The sequence below is a fragment of the Mustela lutreola genome, chromosome 1 (assembly GCF_030435805.1).
Source record: "Mustela lutreola isolate mMusLut2 chromosome 1, mMusLut2.pri, whole genome shotgun sequence".
Classification (NCBI taxonomy): Eukaryota; Metazoa; Chordata; class Mammalia; order Carnivora; family Mustelidae; genus Mustela; species Mustela lutreola.
The window spans coordinates 180,702,027-180,724,697 of NC_081290.1; the positions used below are offsets into that span (position 1 = coordinate 180,702,027).

General features: G+C 36.5%; 1 protein-coding gene across 3 annotated transcripts in view; it reads right to left on the minus strand.

Moving 5' to 3' along the window:
• The window catches only part of LOC131835367 (protein NPAT), a 51,792-nt gene that overhangs the window by 27,355 nt on the left and 1,766 nt on the right, over window positions 1-22,671 (minus strand). For all 3 annotated transcript variants that reach the window (XM_059179703.1, XM_059179706.1, XM_059179697.1), the window contains exons 2-4: window positions 6,660-6,778; window positions 1,892-1,952; window positions 331-403 (exon numbers count right to left, since the gene is read on the minus strand). In XM_059179703.1, coding sequence (XP_059035686.1) covers window positions 331-403; window positions 1,892-1,952; window positions 6,660-6,778 — 253 coding nt within the window. The remainder of the gene's footprint in view (window positions 1-330; window positions 404-1,891; window positions 1,953-6,659; window positions 6,779-22,671) is intronic.

Sequence of the window (22,671 nt, forward strand, 5' to 3'; positions counted from 1 at the left end):
AGTAAGCAGCCTGATTCGGGACTTGATCCCAGGACCCCGGCATCATGACCTGAGCTGATGGCAGCCACTTAACCAAATGAGCCACCCAGATGTACCTCAATGTCCTGATTTCTAAAGATTTTATTCAAGTAGGCATTTTATGGCAAATTATTCCAATAAAAACCAAATGAATATCAATAATCTCTAGGGTAAATTTTAAAATTAGATCAGTATCACAGAAATGCACTGTGTGGGTCATAAGAAGATTTAAACCTGAATAGCTTCCTACATGTGTTTGTGTTCCAAAATCATGCATGTTCTGATAAGCTTACTATACAGGCTTTTTATTACCTGATCTGAGAAAGTGTATGGTCTAACTTCTTCCATAGAGATGACATAATTGCTGGGACATCATTTGATGTTTCTAGATCATAAGAAGAAAAGTTTCTTAATTTCACCCCTTGATTTAGACACAAAATGAACAAAGAAAACAAACTTTTCTTTCAGCTGTTGACATGTTGGAAACTAAGAAATAAGCCTCTTTTGTAATATAACCTGCAAAGCTATAAATGAGATTGCCTTCTTTTCTTAAGCCATTGAGTATCAGATGCAATAGGAGTGGAAATGGAAATTTCTAAAGCCTCTGAAGTTTTTATAGATTAACTTTATACCGTCTTTGTATTAAAAAAAAAAAGAATTTTTTTTAATGATTTTTAAGTAATCTCTGCTTTCAACATGGGGTTCAATCTCACATCCCTGAGATCGAGTACAGCATGCTCTACCAACTGTGCCAGTCAGGTGCCACCCCAAAAAGACAAACTACCTTAAATACATTATATTTGACCTCATGTTTTATTTTAAAGTTAATAATCTGATTTATAATAAATACCATAAAGTTTATGCAAACTCCTTGGACTATGGAAATTATTTTGTTACAACCTATGTTTTTATGTCCATATCACTGTGACTGCTCAGCAACCACTTAATGAAAGCCCCACCAGTTACTATTTTTAGGAGTTACAGGTAAAATTCCTGGGAATGGATTCATTTTTTTAGGATAGGCTCTAAAAGCCCACAGTGATAGGAAACTTCTAGAATATTTAAAATCCTTACCATATACCTTTGAAAAAACTCAAACCAGAGAAAGCTACCCAACAAAAAAATGGGACTAAACCTTTGTATTCCAGTAGCATATTCTTTTTATTGTTGTGATCTTGGAAAAGTTATATGGCTTCTCCAATTCTCAGTTTTCTGACACTTAAAAATGATCTTAATAATCAACCTGTAACTGGGTTATTTTAAGGACTAAAGTAAAACTAAGGAAAGCATATAGCACAAAACTGTCTAGAGACAAAAACTCAATAAATAAATAGATAAGCATCTTTCCTTTTTTTCAGTGTTATTATTTTATGGTTAATTCTTTTTTTTAAAGTTGTCAATTATAAAATTTATCAGTATTAGAGAATAAAATAATTTTAACTTTTTCCCTAAAACATTAACTTTGGCAAGTATTATTTTACATTTTGGTAACTATAAACCAGAATTTTATGACTGGTTCCTGTGTTGAGATTTAGACTACCAAGACCTTAAAATTAAAAATTTGACTTGAAATTCTGTAATACACAGCAATGCCTGTTCACCAGTTTAGATATCTAGACTTATGAGTTTTATTTTTTAAGAAAATTACTTTGTTATATTTGTTAGCATTCAGATTTTTGCCACACATTTATCAATCAATATCAACTCAAACTAATTAAATATTTCCCAGCAAAACTTATCTCATCACAACTAAGACAAGCTTTCTTTTGGCTATTATAAGAAGCATTAATAGCCTTTAAAATTTATTTCTAATTAAAACAATTAGAGAAATACTGTATAAAATAGAAAAGAATCCCTGACCCTCAGTTCTTACCTTTTGCTTTCATAGCTACATATTCATTCAGAATTGTTGTCAAGTTTTTTCCAAACAAGGACTGAAAAGAAAAAGATCAAGCATTACAAAAATTGTGCAATACTACTCATAATTTCTTACCATGAAACATTCACTGTATAAAGTTATAAAAGATCTGGATTTTTTGATGAAGAAAAGATTAAGGTAAGAACAGGTTATCAAGGGGCGCCTGGGTGGCTCAGTGGGTTAAGCCGCTGCCTTCGGCTCAGGTCATGATCTCAGGGTCCTGGGATTGAGCCCCACATCGGGCTCTCTGCTCAGCAAGGAGCCTGCTTCCTCCTCTCTCTCTGCCTGCCTCTCTGCCTGCTTGTCATCTCTCTCTGTCAAATAAATAAATAAAATTAAAAAAAAAAAAAAAAAAAAAAAAAAAAAAAGAACAGGTTATCAAAAATGAAGAGTCACTTAACTTAGGGGTTGCATGAAATCCACAAGTCAAGAATCTTGCCTGTGTGAATAGGACACTATGACTATGTTTCATTAGCTAAAATAATCCAAAGGCAGAAAAGCAGTTTTCAGCTGCAGGGTAGGGATCCAGTCTTATAGCTCTTAATTTATCTTTAAAAAAAAAAAAGTATTTATTTGACAGAGAGACAGCAAGAGAGGGATCACAAGCAGAGGGAGTGGGAGAGGGAGAAGTAGGCTTCCCGCCAAGCAGGGAGCTCGATTCATGGCTCCATCCCAGGACCCTGGGATCATGACCTAAGCCGAAGGCAGATGTTTAACAACTGAGCCATCCAGGTGCCCCCATATAACTCTTTAAAAATGGTAAGGACCCACCCCTAATTTGCCCTCCCTACCCTGAAAGCCATGTGAACCTGCCAAAAAACAAAGTGAAAAAAATCGCTGAGCCTAAGAGTTCTCAAGGATCGGCACCTTCCTATTTTCACCTCCATTGTCTCTGAAACTCATTTCCTGTTTCTCCTACTACTGAAGCGCAGGTTTTTATTAACTTAAATCTAAGGCCATAAGAATCTGGAAGGCTTACTTTCACACATAAAAGTGGAGAGGTTAATTCTTAATTCGCAGAGTCATTTGTTGTGAAGAATAAGGATAGATGAAACATGTCTAAGACAATGTCTACCATAGGACAGGGAACCAGTTTCCTTTTCTTTCCTGAAGATTTCTACTTTGTTGTTTCTTAACTAAAGCCTGAAACATCTGGCGATTTGCTTAATGCTAACTTGGTCATTATGCCTTAATTGTAGTAGCTAATAATTTGTGAACAACTGGTATTGTGTCTCTCAAAATTCAGGTAAGGACACAGTGGAGAAAGTGACCATCTACTAAGCCGGGAAGACAGTCATCACCAGGAACTGAATTGGGGCATTTTGATCTCAGACTTCCCAGCCTCCAGAACTGGGAGAAGATACAGGGGCCAGGTGTGCATGTAGCTACTGGGGGGCCACCACAGCTGGGCCCTCACAGCAGGAAGAGCTACACAACCCCATAGACATGTTCATCCATGTAAACAAACACACCTATGTCTCTGTATAGATTTGTACAAATACATAGATCGTATTTCTTACTTATTATATTTATATATAGATTTGTACAGATACCAAATATGGCATCACAGTGATATCTCTATGATTAACTACAATATGACTATGATTCAATACCACAGGTTTTGTTCTTAGGCTTATCTTTATCTTCTTCCTCCCAGAGAGTCCTGGCTCCAGTTATATACAATAAGTTTCACTTATTTGCTGAAAATGGCTAATTTAGAGGAACTCAGAGGAATTTATTTAAGATTCATTCATGCTGTTGTGTCAATCAACAGTGTGTTGTTTTCTATTGCTTAGTAGTATTTGCTTCTATGGCTGTACCATAGTTTATCCCCTTATTGGCTGAAGGACAGTGTGGTTTTCTTTTTGGTTTTTGACCATCACAGATGAACATTAGTGTGCAGATTTTTATGTGAACGTATTTTTCAATTCACCTGGGTGTACGAGTGCTGGGTAACATGGGGAATGTATGTTTACCTTTATAAACAATTATCAATCTGTTTTCCAAAGTGGTGGTAATGGTTTTATGTTCTCATCAGCCACGAATGTGAGTTCCTGCTGCTTTGCATCCTTACTGCCAAGTATCTGACAGTTTTTAAAATTGTGTTTTATTTATTTTTTTAAAGATTTTATTGTTTGACAGAGATCTCAAGTAGGCAGAAAGGCAAGCAGAGAGAGAGAGAGAGAGAGAGAGAGAGGAGGAAGCAGGCTCCCTGCCAAGCAGAGAGCCTGATGCGGGACTCGATCCCAGGACACTGACCTGAGATAATGATGTGAGCCGAAGGCAGAGGCTTATCCAACTGAGCCACCCAGGCACCCTAAAATTGTGTTTTAAATTAGCCATTCTAATAGATATACATTGGTATCTCCTTAGAGTATTCATTTGTATTTATTCCAGTAACAAATGATTTGGAGCATTTTTTCCTTTTGTGGAAGTTTTTTCCCATAAGCTTATGGCCATCTTCAGATTTCTTGTCCATTAATTTCATTAAAAAAAAAATGTAGCAGTTTTTGAAGATATTCTGGATATAAATCCTTTATCACATGTATGATAATGTAAATATTTTCTTCTAGCCTGTGGCTTGTCATTCTTGGAACAGTCTATTGTAGGGCAAAATTTTTAAATTTCTACGAAGTCTAATTTACCAATTTATCCTTCTATTGTCAGTGCTTTTGGTGTCACATCTAAAACTCATCACCAAACCCAAGTTCACACAAATTTTTTCCTGTGTTTTCTCCAAAAAATCTTATAGTTCTACATTGTACCTCTGGTCTATCTTTATTTTGGTTAATCTTTGTATGCGGTATGTGTAGAGGACCTTTTTTTGAATCTAGATGTCTACTTGTTCTATTTCCACTTGCTGATAAAATTAGTCTTTCTCCAGTGAATTGCCTTTGCACTTTTGTCAAAATCAGTTTTGTTTGTATCTACATTGGGATCTATTCTGTTCCACTGATCTAAGTGCCTGCCTCACCTTCCTCTAATGCCACTCAATCTTGATTACCAGAGGTTTGTTTTTTTAAAGATTATTTATTTGACAGGGAGAGAGAGAGAAAGAGAGACTGTGAGAGAGGGAACACAAGCGGGAGAAGGAACACAAGAAGCAGGCATCCCACTAAGAAGGGGGCCTGATGCAGGGCTTGATCCCAGGACCCTGGGATCATGACCTAAGCCAAAGGCAGACGCTTAACGACTGAGACACCCAGGCGCCCCATGATCACCAGAGATTTTAAGTCTTACAATTAAGTAATGGGGGTCTTCCAACCCATCCTTTTTAAAAATTATCTGGGCTCTTTTAGTTCCTTTGCTTTTCCATATAAAATTTAGAATCACAGCTTGTTGCTATCTATAAAAATGCTTGTGGAGATTTTGATTGTAATGGATATATAGATCAAAATGGGGAGAACTGACACCTTAAATGAACACAGTATGTTTGATATTCTTCATCAGTTTTGTTCAGGTTTCCTCCATGGATAAGCAGGTTGTCTGTGACAACGGAAATGAATCTAAGGAGACATGTTCAAAGTAAGTTAACAAAACACTATGTCAAATAATGTAGCTCCAAAATATGTCCATTATATTCCAAATGATGCTCTGTTGGTCTAGTGATATTCTAAAAAGGGGACAATAAGATAACAAAACAGTTGTTTTTTATTTGTCTAAGTAAACAACCAGACATAGGAAAAAGTTGGGTTGCTACAAGATACCATAGAGCAGGTGGCTTAAATAACAGGCATTTCTTATTCTGGAGACTGGTGAGTTTCAAATCAAGGTGCTGGTCAATCTGGTTCCTGGTGAGGGCCAACTTCCTGGCTTCTAGACATCTCCCTTCTTGCTGTGTGCTCACACGGGATCCCCTCTGTCTCTTCAAGGAGAAAGATCCCTTTCTTCCAATTCTTGTAAAGGCAATAATAACTTCATAAGGGGCCTAACCTCATGACCTAATCTAAACCTAATTAATTTTCAAAGGCCCCACCTCTCAATACCACCACAGTGGTATAACAACATCAGTGGTTAGGGTTTCAACATGAATTTTGGAGGGACACAACTGTATAATCAACAGCACACAAAAAACAAATGAGCCCCAAGACAAGCAGTAGTGGAACTAATTAGAACTGAGAGTGCTGGGGTTCCTGGGTGGCTCAATTGGTTAGGCATCTGCCTTTGGCTCAGGTCATGAACCTGGCGTCCTGGGATCAAGCCCCATATTGGGCTCTCCCCTGCTTATGCTGCCTCTCTTTGTCAAATAAATAACATCTTAAAAAAAAAAAAAGAAAGAAAAAGAAAAAGAAAAAAGAAATGAGAGTATTATTTTTAAAAAAGGTTTTATTTATTCTCTTGACAGACAGCATGCGTGCACCAGAGAACACAAGTGGGGGAAATGGCAGAGGGAGAAGCAGGCTCCTCACCGAGCAGGGAGCCTGACGTGGGGCTCTATCCCAGAACCCTGAAATCGCAACTTGAGCCAAAAGGAGACGTTTAACTGACTGAGCCACGCAGGTGCCCTGAGAGGGTCATTTTGAAACTGATTCGGAGAAGCCAAGTTTTGGCATAAATGTGTGAAAAGAAGAGCTGCCGCCTTTAGATCTCTCTAGCCACGCATGAATACTATCAAATCTCTACCAATTTTGATACTACCAATGAGCTGATGTTAAGACTGGTGTTTAAAGTGTCTCATTTTGGTCAATGAGGAAATATTTCCCTTCAGGAACAAAGCACTCACCAGTAAGCAGGCTGGGATAAAACCTTCATCTGTACAATGTTCCGCATATTCTTTTAAATTTGAACTTTCCAAAATAAAAGTCTGGCAGGTAGAAGTGAGGTTTTCCTGTTGTAAGTAACCTAAATGAGAAACAGAAGGTCAGGTAATTCCAGTAATTTCTGTACTTTCACCAAAAGGCCACAGAAATGCAGTTTCATATCAGAAATGGAACCTTGGGTGGAACGTGCTGGGTTTCTGCAGCCTTGCCCAGTGCCACTAGTTTGTGCTGCAGGACAAAGTAGTCTTTTTTTTTTTTTTTTAAGATTTTATTTATTTATTTGACACAGAGAAACTAAAAATATGCAGTATTTGATCAAGTAAATTAATGCACAGTAATGCTTGCAAGCGAATCTATAAGTAATGATAAGTAACAGGAAAACTAATAAAGAAATCATCAACGTTCTTCTACCCCATAACCTCTATACTGACCAGGCTGGCAAACACTTATAAAAGTAAGTTTCTGGATAATCACAAAACTATATTCTCCCAACGTTGCTATTTACTTGTTCATTTCACTTAACTGCCTAATGGTTTAAGAGAAAAATGAACAAAAGATCTGCTTTGAAGGAAAGGAAAGAAAGGCACTCCTTTGATTTTTTAATTTATGCGTTTAGGAATCAAAACACTATTTCAATAAAACTTGAGCATTTACATCTAACTGACATTTACAGAACAATCAGCACGCGGTACCTGCACATCATGAATGCTTCATCTGACTTGACTAGCAGCCTATCCTTGGTTCTTTTGTTTCTTAGCATTATTGGTGTTTACCTAAATCCACAACTCAAAACAGTAGCATAGTACAGCAAGAACATTTGACCTGGTATCGGAAGGCCAGGTTCTTATTCTATTTGATTAAAATAAAAACTGTAATTTGGGGCAAAAAAAAAAAAAATTGCACATATCTTCCAGGATTAAGGTGCTTCATGTGTAAAGCATCACACTTGCCTCGACTTGTGGATCAAATCTGGTGAAATTACTCCCTTGTGTAAAGCCCTGCAACCATTTCCCATAGCACTCAGTTTTAATTTCTAAATTCTGAGCAGCTTCAGCTGGAATGACAACAAAAGGACTTCTAAAAATCCTCTCCTCCATAAAAGCAATGAGAACACTGGCACAAATTATTTAAAAAAGGAAAACTTTTACAGAACTCGGAAAATAACCAAAGTCTTAGAAGCATTTGAGAAAAACAGAAGATCAGACAGGGCTGGAATTTTTCCAAAGACCCATTCCCATTCCCAGACACTGTCATAATTTGATCTGTGGGAAAATTATCGGAAAACCTCCACTTGCATGGCTGGTCTTTGAACTGAATCAGAATTTACCCTGTACAAAGAAACTTCTTTAAGATGTTTTCTTAAAACTATCAGCAGGAATTTGCTTACTACTACAGCTGCCTGTGACGAAGAGCGGGACAAACAAGCTACACACACACAGAGCTGGGGTAGGAGCAGTCCACAGCAGACTCTCAAGAGCCAGGATATACTCACGGGCTATTAGAAGGGCGTGCGCAAGCCGTGTACGTACTCAGAAGAGATCTGACAAGACCCTAAGCCCTCACCTCTGGCTGACCAATACAGCTGAGTGAGCAGGAAGTAAGGCTAAAACAGAGTTGTCAACTGCTCAGCTGAATGGTGAAGCATGCCTAAACATACACACCAGCCCTTGAGGAAACAGTGGGAGACTCAGGGACTCCAAGCAATTAAAGAAAATAACTGGGAGCTGCTGGGGGCTCAGTCAGTTAAGCATCTGCCTTTGGCTCAAGTCATGATCCAGGTTCCTGGGATCCAGCCCCGAATGTGGCTTCCTGCTCAGTGGAGAGCCTGCTTCTCCCTCTCTCTTTGTTGGTCCCCATGCTTGTGCTTTCTCTCTGTCAAATAAATAAAATCTTAAAAAAAAAAAAAAAAAAAAAAAACCAAAACAAAACAAAAAAACAAAGTCCAATCATAGAATATAAACTCAAAAGACTATCGATTCTACATACTTAGTTCAGGCAGCAGTTCACAGCAACTGCTAAAACAACAGTAAAGAGCCCTAACAAACATGGGAGAGGCAGGAGAATCTTATTACAAGAGTGTCACATTGTATTACTTAAAATGTCTAATTTCCAGCAAAAAAATTCAGAGATATGCAGAGAAACAAGAAAGTATGTTTCATATACAGGGCAAAAATAAAAGCAGTCAATAAAAATCATCCCTAAGGAAGCCAAGAGTTAAAATTTTAAATCAGCTATTTCATATTTTAAATATTTATTTAAAAGAAAAGAAAGAGGAAGAGAAAGAGAGAGGAAGAGAAAGAAAAAGAGGAAAAAAAAAAGAGAGAGAGAGAAAGAGAAAGGAAGGAAGGAAGGAAGGGAGGGAGAGAAACATTAGTGCACACCGCACTGAGTGCAGAGCCTGAAGCTGGGCTCAACCTCTGAGATCGCCACCTGAGGGGAAACCAAGAGTCAGATGCTTAACCCTGCCTCACCTGGGTGTCCCCCAGATCAGCTTTTTTTTCTTTTTAAAAATTTTATTTATTTATTTGTCAGAGAGAGAGAGAAAGAGCGAGTGAGCACAAACAGGGAGAGCAGCAGGCAGGGGGAGAAGCAGGCTCCCTGCTTAAACTGACTGAGCCACCCAGGCATCCCCAAAATCAGCTGTTTTACGTAAGCTCAGAGGACTAAAGAAAACTATTTCTAAATATCTAAAGAAAGCTGTGAGAGCAATGTTTCATCAAAAAGAAGAAAAACACAAATTTTACAAAAAAACAAATAGAAATTCTAGAGTTGAAAAGTAAAACAACTGGGGTGCCTGGGTGGCTCAGTGGGTTAAAGCCTTTGCCTTCAGCTCAGGTCTGATCTCAGGGTCCTGGGATTGGGCCCCATGTCGGGCTCTCTGCTCCACGGGGAGCCTGCTTCCTCCCCTCTCTCCCTACTTGTGATTTCTCTCTCTCTGTCAAATAAATAAAATCTAAAAAAAAAAAAAAAAAAAGAAAAGAAAAGAAAAGAAAAGCAAAACAACTAAAATGACAAATTCCCTAGAGGTGGACTCAAAAGCAGATGTGAAGAGGCAGATGAAAGAATTAGTGAACCTGAACACAGATCAAATGAGAGTATCTAGCATAAGGAATAAAAACAAAAAAGTATCAGAAAAAATTAACACACTTTGAGATGTGTGGAACACCATCAGTTATGCTGACATAAGCATAATCAAAGTCCAAGAAAAGAGACAGAAAAAGGCAGAAGGAATATTTGAAGAAATAATATCCAAATAAGGAACATCCAAAATTTTAGAAAACACATTAATTTATTTATCCAGGAAGTTCAATAAATTCCAAGTAGGATACACTGAAAGAGATCCATACCTAGACACCTCATAATGAAACTGCTAAAAGACAAAGAGAATTTGCACAGCAGAGAGAAACAGCTCATGGCATCACAAGTGATCTTCAGTAAGTTTAACAGCTTTTTTCTCATTAGACACCACGGAGGCCATAGGCAGGGAGATGAGGCAAAGTGCTAACAACAACAAAAACTCAACCAAGACCAACAAAACCCCTTCAAAATGGAGACATTATACTATTCTTACATTAAAAATACAAAATGAAACAAAACCCAGAGACATTGTTGCTAGCCAACTTGCCCTTTAAGAAATACTAAAGGGAGTTCTTTAACTTAAAATCAAAGGACACTAGACATTGAAACAAATCCATGTTAAAAAAAAAAACACTAATAAAGGTAACTGTATAGGTAAATATAAAACAGTGTAAGTTACTTTTTGTTTGTAACTCCCCTCTGCTTTAAATGACAACTGTATAGAATAGTTAAATATAAATGTGGATTGGTAATCATAATGATGAAGATATAATTTATATGTCCTTAAAAGCAAAAAGAAGAGAGAAGAGAAAGGAGTTACACAGGAGTGAAGTTTTTATATACTATTTAAATTAAGTTGGTATTAATCCAAACAAGACTATTTTAAGTTACTTGTAACCTCCGAGCAATCACTAAAAAAATAACTCAAAAATAAAAAATATAAAGGAAACAACAATTGTGGGGGCACCTGGATAGCTCAGTTGGTTAAATGTTGGTTAAATGTTCAACTTTTGTTTTTGGCTAAGATCATGATCTTGGGAGCCTGGAACAGAGCTCCACACAGGACTCTGGGCTCAGTGGGGAGTCTGCTTTAGGGTTCTCTCTCTCTCCCTCTGCCCCCTCCCTGCTCACATGCATGTGCTCTCTAAAATAAAAATTAAGGGAAAAAAAAAAAGGAAAAATAACAACAGAATTAAAATGGTAAATTGGATTTAACACACAATAAAGGCCGTAATAGAAGAGTAACAGAACAAGTAAACATAAAATATAAATAGACTACAAGCAACAGAATGGCAGGCAAAATCCTTACCTTAACAGTAATTACATTAAATGATAATGGTTTAAATAATAAAAAATTACAGACTTATAGAATGAATAAAAAATATGATTCAAGTACATGCTCTTGACAATACAATTTACATTCAAACACACAAATAGTTTGAAAATAAAAGGATGGAAAAAGATGTACCATTCATATAGTAACTAATTAGGAGCTGGAGAGGCTATACCAGTATCAGAAAAATTAAGATAAATATTGTTAGTAGAGACAAAAAATAATGATAAAACATTCAATCAATCAAAAAGGTAACAATTACAAGCACTATGCATGTAAAACCAAGGTTCCAAAAAACATGAAGCTGATTAACAGAAGTGGAATAGGAACTAGAAAATTCACCAATAAAAGTTACAGACTTACTTTCAGTAATAGACTAGAGAGCTCAATAAGTAAACAGAAGGTTTGAACACTATAAACCAACCAGACCTAACAGACATGTATAGTGTACTCCACCCAACAACAGCAAAATATACATTCTTCTTAAGTGCACATGGACATCCTCCAGGATGAACCACACATTAGGACATAAAGTCTCAATAAACTTAAAAAGAAATTATATAGAGTATGCTCTCTGACCACTAAAGACTAAAATTAGAAATCAGTAATAAGGGGGTGCCTGGGTGGCTCAGTCGTTAAGCATCAGCCTCCGGCGCGGGTTATGATCCCAGATCCTGGGATGGGTCCCTTGTCTGGCTCCCTGCTCATTGGGAAGCTTGCTTCTCCCTCTCCCACTCCCCCTCATTGTGTCCCCCCCAGTCGTCTCTTTCTGTCAAATAACAAAACAAAAACAAAACCAGTAATAAGAAATTCACAAATATGCGGAAATTAAACACTCTCCTAAAAAAATCAAAGGATCAAAGAAGAAAACAAAAGGAAGGTAGAAAATATTTTGAGATAAACAAAAACACATATTAAAACATACAGGATGCAGCTATAGAAGTGCTTAGTGGTATATTTATATTGTAAATACATTTATTTCAAAGATGAAAGATCTCAAACCAATAACGCACCCTTCCATTTTCTAAACTAGAAGGGCAAATTAAACCCAAAAGAAAGAAGAAAAAAGTTATCAGAGAAGAAAAATGAGAGAATTTAAATATAGAGAAAAGTCTATGAAACAAAAAGTTGATTCTCTGAAAAGAACAACAGAAATCGACAAATCTTTAGAGAGTCTGACAAAGGAAAAAAAAAAAAAAGACTCAAATTCCGAAGTTCAGGAATGAAAGAGGGGACATTACTATCAACCTTACAGAAGTAAATTACATTATAAATGGATACTATAAACAGTTGTGTGCCAACAATTCAGAAAGCTCAGGTGAAACAAATATTTGTTAGACAAGACATGAACTAAATCAACTCAAGAATATACAGAAAATCTGAATAGACTTAGAACAAGTACAGATTGGGCTGTAATAAATACTCTTTTCATAAAGAAAGGCCTAGGATCAAATGGCCTTAGTGGTGAATTCTATCAAATGTTGAAAGAAGTTCACCAATTCTTAAAAAAAAAAAAAAAAGAGAGAAAGAAGCCACCTCATTTCAATCGCTGATACTATTAATAATTTGATACTAAAACCAAAGACATCGCAAGAAAACCACAAACCAGTATCCCTTATGAAAAAGCAAATGTAGTAATTTTTAACAAAATACTAATGAACTAAATCTATTAACATTTGAAAATGATAATACACCATGACCAAGTGCAACTGTGTCAAAAATGCAAGGCTGGTTCACTAAAACAAAAAGAAATCAATGATTACATTGATTTATTACAGTGAACTGAGTAAAGTTGCCCGAATACATTGTATTAGCAGAATAAAAGACAAAACTATGTTATTATCTCAACACACATAGAAAAAAATCATGTCACAAAATCCAACACCTTTTCATGATAAAAAATGAGACTATAAGGAAATTTCTTCAACCTGATAAAGGCATTTATGAAAATCTCACAGCTTACTTAATATTCCAAGGTTTAAGAGTCAAAGCTTTGCCCACAGGATCAGGGACAAGACCATGTCTGCTCTTACAATTTCTATGCAACACTCTACTAGAAGTTCTAGTTTAGCAATTAGGAAATAAACTAAAGTAAAAAGCATCCACCCTGGAAAGGGAAAAAAACCCCAACGTCCTCATTTGCAGATAACATGAAATCCTAAATAGAAAATTCTAAGGAATCCATGTACACACAGAAAAACTATTAAAGTCAATAAATGACATCAATAAGGCTTCAGGATATGAGATGACTTTGCAAAAATCGGCTGCATCTCTATATACTTACAACGAACAATCCAAAAATGAAATTTAAAAAAACCAATTTCATTGACAACAGAATCAAAAAGAATATTTAGGATTAAGTTTAACAAAAGGAGTGTATGATCCTACTAAAACCTAGAAATATTACTAAAAGATATTAAAGAAGACTAAATAAATGGATAAACCTCTCTTGATTATGTATTAGAAGAGTTAATGTTATTCAGTTGTCAATATTAGATTCGACACAATTCCTATCAAAATCTTAGATGCCTTTTGAGCAGAGATTAACTGATCCTAACTATCATAGGGAATAACAAGGGACCCAGAGTAGTTAAAACAATCTTGAAAATGAAATCTTACACCTACCCACTTCAAAACATACTACAAAGCAATGGCAACCAATGGCGGTACTAGCATAAAGGATAGACATATGGATCAATGGGACAAAATTAACATTCCAGACATTTACAGTCAATTGATTTTCAAAAACAGTGCCAAATCAGCTCAATGGGGGAAATACTAGTCTTTTCAACAACTGGTGCTGGGAGAACTGGATACTCACATGCAAAACAATGACATTGGACCAAAATAATTAAATTATACCTCATACCAAATATAAAAATTAACTAAAAATAGATTAAATGTACAAAGGTAGGAGCAAAAACTCTTAAAGTCTTAGAACAAAACATGGGTGTAAATCTGATTATGTAGGATTAGGTAATGGTTTCTTAGGACATCTAAAGAACAAGCAACCAAAGAAAAATTAGATAAATTGAAGTTCATCAAAAGTAAAAACATTTGTGCTTTCAAGGATACTACGTAGGAAGTGAAAAGACTGATGGAAAGGTGCCTGGGTGGTTCAGTCAGTTAGGCATCTGCCTTCAGTTCAGGTCCTGGGATCATGCCCTGTATCAGGCTCCCTCTCAGTGGGGAGCTTGCTTCTCCTGCTTCTCCCTCTCCTCCCTTCTCATACTCACTGCCCATCTCTGTCGTTGTCTCAGTCTCTCTCTCTCAAATAAACAAAATCTTAAAAAAAAAAAAAAAAAGACAAGACGATGGACAAAATGGAAGAAAATATTCCCAAGTCATCTATCTGATAGGAGCCAGAATCCAGAATACATAAAGAACAAATCAATAAGCATTTAAGAAGAGGCTCAACTTCTTTGGTAAATAGGAAGATGTAACATCAAAACCACAATGAAATGGATCAATTCGTACCCACTAGGACAACCAGAATTAAGAAAGTACTGGCAAAGATCTGATGAAACTAGAAATCTCATACGTTGCTGATAGGAATATAAAATGATGCAAAATCATTCAAAAAATCACCTGGGAAGTTCTCCAAAATATTAAATACAGAATTACCACATGACCAAGTGATGCTACTCTTAGGTACATATCTAAGCGAACTGAAACAGTATGTCTACACAAGACTTGTACATGAAATGTTCATAGCATTTTTCTTAATAGCCAAAAAGTGGAAACCACCACGCAAAAAAAAAAAAAAAAAAAAAAAAAAAAAGGGCAAAAAGTGGAAACAACCCAAATGTCCATCAATGAATGGACAAAATGTGGACTGTCCATATAGTGGAACATTATTAAGCCATGAAAAGGAAGTAACTACTTCAACTTGGTACAACACAGATGAATCTTGCAAACAAATTTTTATAAGTCAGATCAGAAGGTCACAAATTGTAGAATTCCATTTACATGAAATGTCCAGAATAGGGGAATCCACAGAAACAAAAAGTAAATTAGCAGTTGCCAGAATTTGGGCAAAGGGGGCAAATGGGAAACAGGTCTGGGGTTTCTTTTGAGGATGATGGAAATGTTCTGGAATTAACACTGTGGTGATGGTTGCAAAACACTGTGAATACACTGCCTATTGTGTAAATATAGTGAAAATCAGTGAATTTTACAACTTGTGAGATGTGAATTGCATCTCAATGAAAAAATGTAATCCTAAATTCTTCACGTTATACGAAGCTCTACCTGTTTTGCATCCTAATTTCTTCTCTAGCCTTTTCTCATACCATTCCGTCTCTCCCAGACTAACTGGTCTTTACATTCTGCAAATTCACGTATGCTCTGGTATCAAGACCTTCGTATACTCCATTCCCATTGCTTCAGCTGCTTATTATCTTAACCTAGCTAATTCCAACTCATTCCTCAGGTCTAGGGTTAACTACCACTCCTTCAGAGATTTTTTTTTTTGCATCCTCTCAGTATGTGTCATATGCCTCTTACCAGATACTAGATTCCCTTAGACCTACCATTGTAGTAGACTTAGCTTAAGGCTGATACAATACTCCAGTATTTAACTACTAAAGCAATCATTTAGGTCTCTTGTCTTTAAAATTATATGGTTCTACTCTTTTTCACATGGAACTGTATCTTTAACCAGGTCCTCCACATCAAAAAACTACTTAGAGTGCCCATGGAGTCATTATATACGGAGATTATCAAATGAAAGGGCAAGAAAATTGTCATTCCATTTTAGGAAATACCCTAGCTGAGATCCGGGAACCAACTCACCACTTTCTACTTATAGTTGATGAATCAGTTTTCCAATAGCTTGCTCACTAATGCTACAGAGAGAAATATACAAACAAAAAACCAAAGATACTGTCCTTTGGAATAGGGGAAGACATTTAGAAACCATAATATACCTTTTATCTCATATACTATTACTCCAGTATCCCCATCACTGATGAGGTGACATCATCTCAAATATGAAATTAGATCAAAGATAGATTGCTATTTTCCCTCTTTTTATTTTTCACAAATAACCCAATATAAACAATTATAATTCTACAGCCGGCTGAGAATAAATCATTTTTATGATGGTTTACTTTCTAACAGTTACATTATTTGGAATAAGTCAGCTGCTACTAAGATTTCACCAATACAGAAATTTATAATGTATATGAACCACTGGAGTCACTTTGGAAACAGGGCAGCTGGAGTTTTTTTTTTCTACAGGTTTCAAAATTTAAAATGAAGATAAACAATTTCTTTTCATGGGAGAGTTTCAAAAGGACTAAGCACCCCAGAAGTATTCATAATCACTTGAGACTTCTAACAGGTGGTGGTATGAAATCAAATTCCTAATGTGGATTTTTCTGTAGACTAAACATTCTCAAAAATAAGACAGAACTAAAGGGATGCATTTGGTACAGAATAGGGAAGGAAACAAAGAGAAGATCACCCTTTTAATGCATAAATCACAGATGTGTATGCAATATATGAACAGTGTATTTGTGATATTAAAGTATCATATGGGGGATCAGGGGGAAAATCCTAAAATACTCCTTAAGGGTGTAACAATAAAATAAGGTTGAGAAACTGCTCTAGGCAGAACGTAGACAGAATGAGCCTTTCTCAGAAAAAATATAGTCATTAGTGCTAGCTACCCTGGCCTAGGATTATCACATACCAAGCAGTTTATGACTTATCGTAAGACATTATACTTGAGTACACACTTGAGAAAAGGTTTTGTTAAGAAACTGGATTACTTCTATAAAGTGTTTAAAAATTATAATGCATCTTAAAACAGTAATATCTAAGTATTTATCTTCTGCTCTTAAAAAACATGCCCAACTGTGGGCAATCTAGAGATCCCATTTTAGATTAGACTTGATGTGTTTTGCTTTACTTTTAGAAAAATAAAACAAAGAGCTAAAGTTAATAAACCAACAGTGGAGACAAAATGAAATACTAAAAATAATCCAGAAGAATGCAGGAAAAAAAAGAGCAAGAAACAAAAGGGACAAATAGAAAACATGGCAAGATAATAAATTCATTTTTTTAAAAAATTAAGCCTATGCCCAACGAGGGGCCTGAACTCATGAACCCAAGATCACGAGTCCCATACTTTACCAATTGAACCAGACAGGCACCCCGAGATAGTAGATTTAAACCTAATTTAGCAACCCTACTTTAGTATTTACTCAAATGAAACATGTCCACACAAAAACTTATAAGCAAGGTTGTAAACATTTTATAAGTTTATATAAAACCCAAACCAAACCAAATATCCATCAAGTGGTGAATACATGAATAAAATATATACATACAATAAAATAGAGCAAAAAGAAAAAAAAAAAAAAGAGAAGTGGGTAAGATGGATTTAATAAGAAGCTTTCCTTGAGTGGGGTATGTTAAAAACAGAACAAGTTCCTGAATAAATGGACAAAAGAATAAATGAATGGAAAAATGAAATGAATAAAAATCAATGATCAACGACAGTCTTCCTTCAGTATTCCTCAGCATTTGAAGGAAAAGCAGTTTACAGCACATACGTAACTTCTTGGACCTTGGTTTCCACCATTTTATCAGAGCAAGCAACTGCTACTTTTCTGAGTAGATTAAGAGAAGATTAAGAAGTGAAAAAAAGATTTAATATCTTTGGTCTATAATCATAGAAAGAGCAGTTTGTAAAGCTATGATGCACGTATGCGGGGGTATGGGTAGCTAAATCCTGGAAATTCAGGCAGAATGGCTTATTTTATTCTGCAGCATCAGGTTATGAGAGGAAAAAGAGACTTCAGCATTCTCCACATGATCCATTTTCCAAGGGCAGAGCTGATGATGTGCTTGTATAGTCAACTTACGCATTTCCCCCAACTCTTCTATTAGACGTGACCATAGGATTAAGTTTATATTCAAAGTGTTCCTAGGGACTTTGCTAGTTCCTTTTGGCTTCTACTCACACTTAACAGAGATTATTAGAATTAGTATTTGTGATTTCACAGTTTTAAATATTTATAGATGCTTAATTCTTAGATACTTCTGACTCTGCAACAGATTAAACCCCAAGTATAAACATTACTTTCAGGGCTTTTATTTTGTTCTGATAGTAAAAAGTATCAGAGGAACATGCCTTAAACCTGATTTCTAAATGAGATACCCTCTAGCAATCGAAATTGCTCATATGATTGTTATATATAAAGTACGCTTTACCCCCGGGACTGTGTTCTAGGAGAAAATTAAAACCTAGCTGTCCACATCAAAGCCCATTAAGTTATTAGGTGGCCCTTCAGTAGGTGAGCTTCATTCTCTTGCTGGGCTGCAGGGCACTGCAGGGCACTGCAGGGCACTGGCACTAAGAGACATTAACAAGCACCTCTGCAAGCAGATTTATTTAAGAATCACAAAATTTAGATCTGAAATGGACCTTGGGCTTTCTCAATTTGCAGAAGAGGAAACAGAAGACACTAAATGGTTTTTCAAGGATCTACAGGTGGTTACATGAAAAGGAGAAAACCCCAAATCCCCAGAGCATTCTGAAATTACACAGCCCAAGTGGTCCTGAAGGTGGGGTGAATTATTCTAGACTAACTGATTTGGATGGTGAATTAGAATACCATCCAGGATGATGATCGCTTTAAATTTAAAAAAAAAAAATTCTTCAGGGGCACCTGGCTGGCTCAGTCGGTAGAGTATGAAACTCTTGATCGGAGGGTTTTAAGATGGAGTCCCACATTGGGCATACAAATTACTTAAAGATAAATTCTTTAACACACACAAATATACACACAAATTTTTTAAAAAACAAAACAAAAAACATGCGTAATTTTGGGCAATCTAGAGTTCCCATTTTATTATTTCTTAAATATTTATTTATCTGAGAGCGCAAGAGCAGAGTTGGGGGGGGTGCAGAGGGAGAGGGGTATATAATCTCCAGAAAAGTCCATGTAGAGCTCCACATGGGGCTCGATCTCTTGACCCAGAAATCATGACCTGGGCCAAAACCAAGAGTCAGATGTGTAAATGACTGTCCCGACCAGGGACAACCTCTTTTTTATAATTTATTTCTTAAGTACACTCTGTGCCCAACACGGAGCCCAATGCGCAGCTCAAACTCACAACTCCGAGATCAAGACCTGAGCTGAGATCAAAAGTCAGATGCTTAGCTGACTGAACCACCCAAATACCCCTAGAGTTCCTATTTTGGATTAGACTTGATGTAATCTGTTTTACTTTTGTCTTACAAGCTCCAAAACAACGCTGTAAATTATTGAGTACTTCAATATTAACTATATATATAGCCACTTATTTACTTGTAAAAATCTTACTTATCATTGTTAAATACTTGATTGTAATCAATTCTCTATCATAATAACAGGGGAAAGTTTTAGGTCTAAATTATTCCAAACCTCAAATGTTACTATGAAAATACAAAAGAGGGAGCAATGATCTCTTACTAGAATACAAATAATTACTCTTCAATTAACGTCAATGATCTTTTTTTTCTCCTAAAAACACCTTTAGAATAAAATAACTATCCTTTGTGTAAACTTAGTGAGATGTACAAATAGGTAAGAAAGCATTCCTGAGTTTCCTTTTTTCTTAATATTGTCCTCTGCCTGCTTTTCAGTGGAGGTAGAAATGAGTAGCAAGTTAAACAGACTGAAGGGGAAATATAACTGGAAAAGAGAAGGAAAGATAAAACTACATCTAGAGTATTCAAATTTTAGAAACTGAGATGCCAAGAGTGTGCCTTCTCTTCTTCCTATTTACGGATAGGGAAACCTAAAGAGAGGTGACTGATGAAGAAAGCAAGAGATATCAAATTCCCCTACCTGAAATACCTCCTTTACATGTTATAGTTTCCCAGAAGATTTTGATTACTTAAAAATGTAAGCAATTCTTGGGAAGACTAAACCTGCAGCGCCTTATATTACTAGATCCACAAATAACAAAGTTTCTGTCTATAAAGAAGTTACCTAAATGGACCCAGAAGATACATATGCAAGTAACTGTAATAAAAGCAAAGGTGGTAAGACAATAGGACTTATTTTATGGGAGGAGAGGGGCTTGAGAAAATATTACCAATTTGGGGGAAATTGTGAATGTTATAAAGAAGAGGTGAGTCTTAAAGGATGGTTGGGGAATCCCCAAAAAGCCAATGAAAAGTATACATGGAGAACATGTTTGGGGAATGTGCACTGTTTGGAGAAAGCATAATATATGTGATGGAGAACAGCTGGAGATACCACTGATAAGACAGAATGGGTAAGGATCCAAAAAAGCTGTAAATGTCATCAATGATATATTTTTATGAGTAAATAATAAAGATAATCTGGATAAGAGAAAACAGTAACAATCTAATGACATATTCAGTAGGTAAAAAAGAAATGCTATGATCACAGCTGCAATTCTGTAGATACTTACTAAATGTTTATAACATCTTAGATACATAGAGGTGAATAGGATCAGTGGCTCTTGACCTTTCAGGTGTGTCAGTTCTGATTCTGTTTGTCTTCAAATCTCTTCCCGCTCTCTCCTGCTCTGAGCTATGTGATAGGAAACCTGACCCCACTCAGGCAATGTTTCCTAGGCTCCACATCAGCTGGCTTCTGGCTGTGTTCAAACAATGGGAAACACTGGTGGAAGACTGGAGGGCAGCTGAAAGAAGCCATGTAGTTTCCCCCCCATTCCCTCTTGGCCTTAGTAGATTCTCCTCTGTGACTACTGTTCCCTCACCAGAAAAGCTTACCTTTCATCTTCCAGAGGAAGAACCCAGCCTCTGGACTGCTTCATTTCTCTTAGGCCTCCTGATTATCAAAGTGGCTTCCTGCTGTTGTTACTCTCTGAGCAGGCGCACATAAGCTGCTCGTCTTCTTAGTTTTTCTATCACCATTCCCTCATTAAATCCCTCCATGTTAAATACTCAGATTGGTTTCAGTTTTCCTGAATGGGTTCTGACTCACACAGAAAAAAACAAACCTATTTAGAAATCCAAGAAATGTTCTGGCCCCTTCACTCATCAAAATGCCCCAACTGACATAAACCTTTACTGTTTTGGGGGCTTCCAAGAATTTTCAAAGCCTGCCTTATTAATCCCAGATCAAGAAAACTGAGGTCAAAAGTTAAGTTTAAGTTTGGGAAGATGAAATTCTACAGGGAGATGATGATGATGATGGTTACAGAAAGATGTGAATGTACTTAAGACCATGGGACTGTACACTTAAAAATGGCTAAAATGTTGCATATATTTATGTCATGTTTATTTCACAAAAATAAGTAAACAAGCAATGATAGCACAGGATGAGGGTTTCACAGAAGTGAAGTACAATGCTGCTGAAGCACTTAAGGAGACACTAATAGCTACACCTGCTAGAGAAGGTTCCAGAGACTGGATTTTATCTGGAGAAACTCCAAGCAGTTAGTATGCCTGGAGCACGGGGCAGACACTGAAAGGTTGAGATCAAGCAGGAGAAGCAGGCAGGATCAATTCCTCGGAGCACGAAGCACGTTGTACAACATACAGAGAAAACCGAAGTGGAGTCCCAAGTGTAATAAGCAACACTTTTATTTTGGCCTGTACAGTATTTACAGAAGAGAGACAATGGCTGGATATAGCTGAGAAGCAGAGGCTGGTTACATGTAGTGAAGTTCAAACCAGCATGGGATGTTGCAGAATCTGATTTGTAAAAGGGTGACTTGGGAGCATTAGGTAGAATGTGTGGTGAGGTCTAGGTAAAGCATTCTGGGGTTTGTGGGTGTGGGAGGAGAACATGCCTGAGGGTAAAGAAACCTAATTATGTGAACTCTAAGAGGAACTATTTCTCTATTCTTACCATTTAGCAGTGTCCATACTAAGCACCCAGAGATTTCTTTAAAGAACATTATAAGGAGTCAACACAAAGAGGTGAAGACAGACAGGGGTACTTAAAGAAGAATCATGACAAAATAATGAAATTGTTACAATTTTAAACCTCTTAGTTTTGGAATTCTAGATCTGTGTGCTGATATGAGCTTCCGCACATAATACTGAGGAAGAATGAGTGTGGGGAGATTCTTTTTTTGGATCAGACATTCTTTTGCACAACTTGAAATTTTGATAACTACACAGTATTTTCCTTTAGAATACATCTAGTATGAATGCTTTAGGCAGATTTTTTTTTAACAGCAAAGTCAATAGCAAAACTATATCAGAAGCCATGACAGAACCCAAAGAAGGGACAAGGGGGGGCTATATTAAGTAGGATTGGTGGCAATTAAAATGGAATGTGAATGACAAAGAATTTTTAGGGTAAGAAAATGAATTTGGAATTTCTATACATTAAAAAAAGCAGGAGTCAAGCAGAGCAGCTGGTTTGTGGAGAATACAATTTGGCGTGAATTATTCCACGTAGAAAACCATATTGCTTTAAGATCAGTTGTTCTTAACTGGGGATGATTTTCCCTCCAGAAAACATAGGGGCAATATCTGGAGACAGTTCTTATACTGTCCTAAGTGGGCAGGGGTGAGGGGGGGGGGGTCTTACTGGCATTTAGTCCATAGATATCAGGGATGC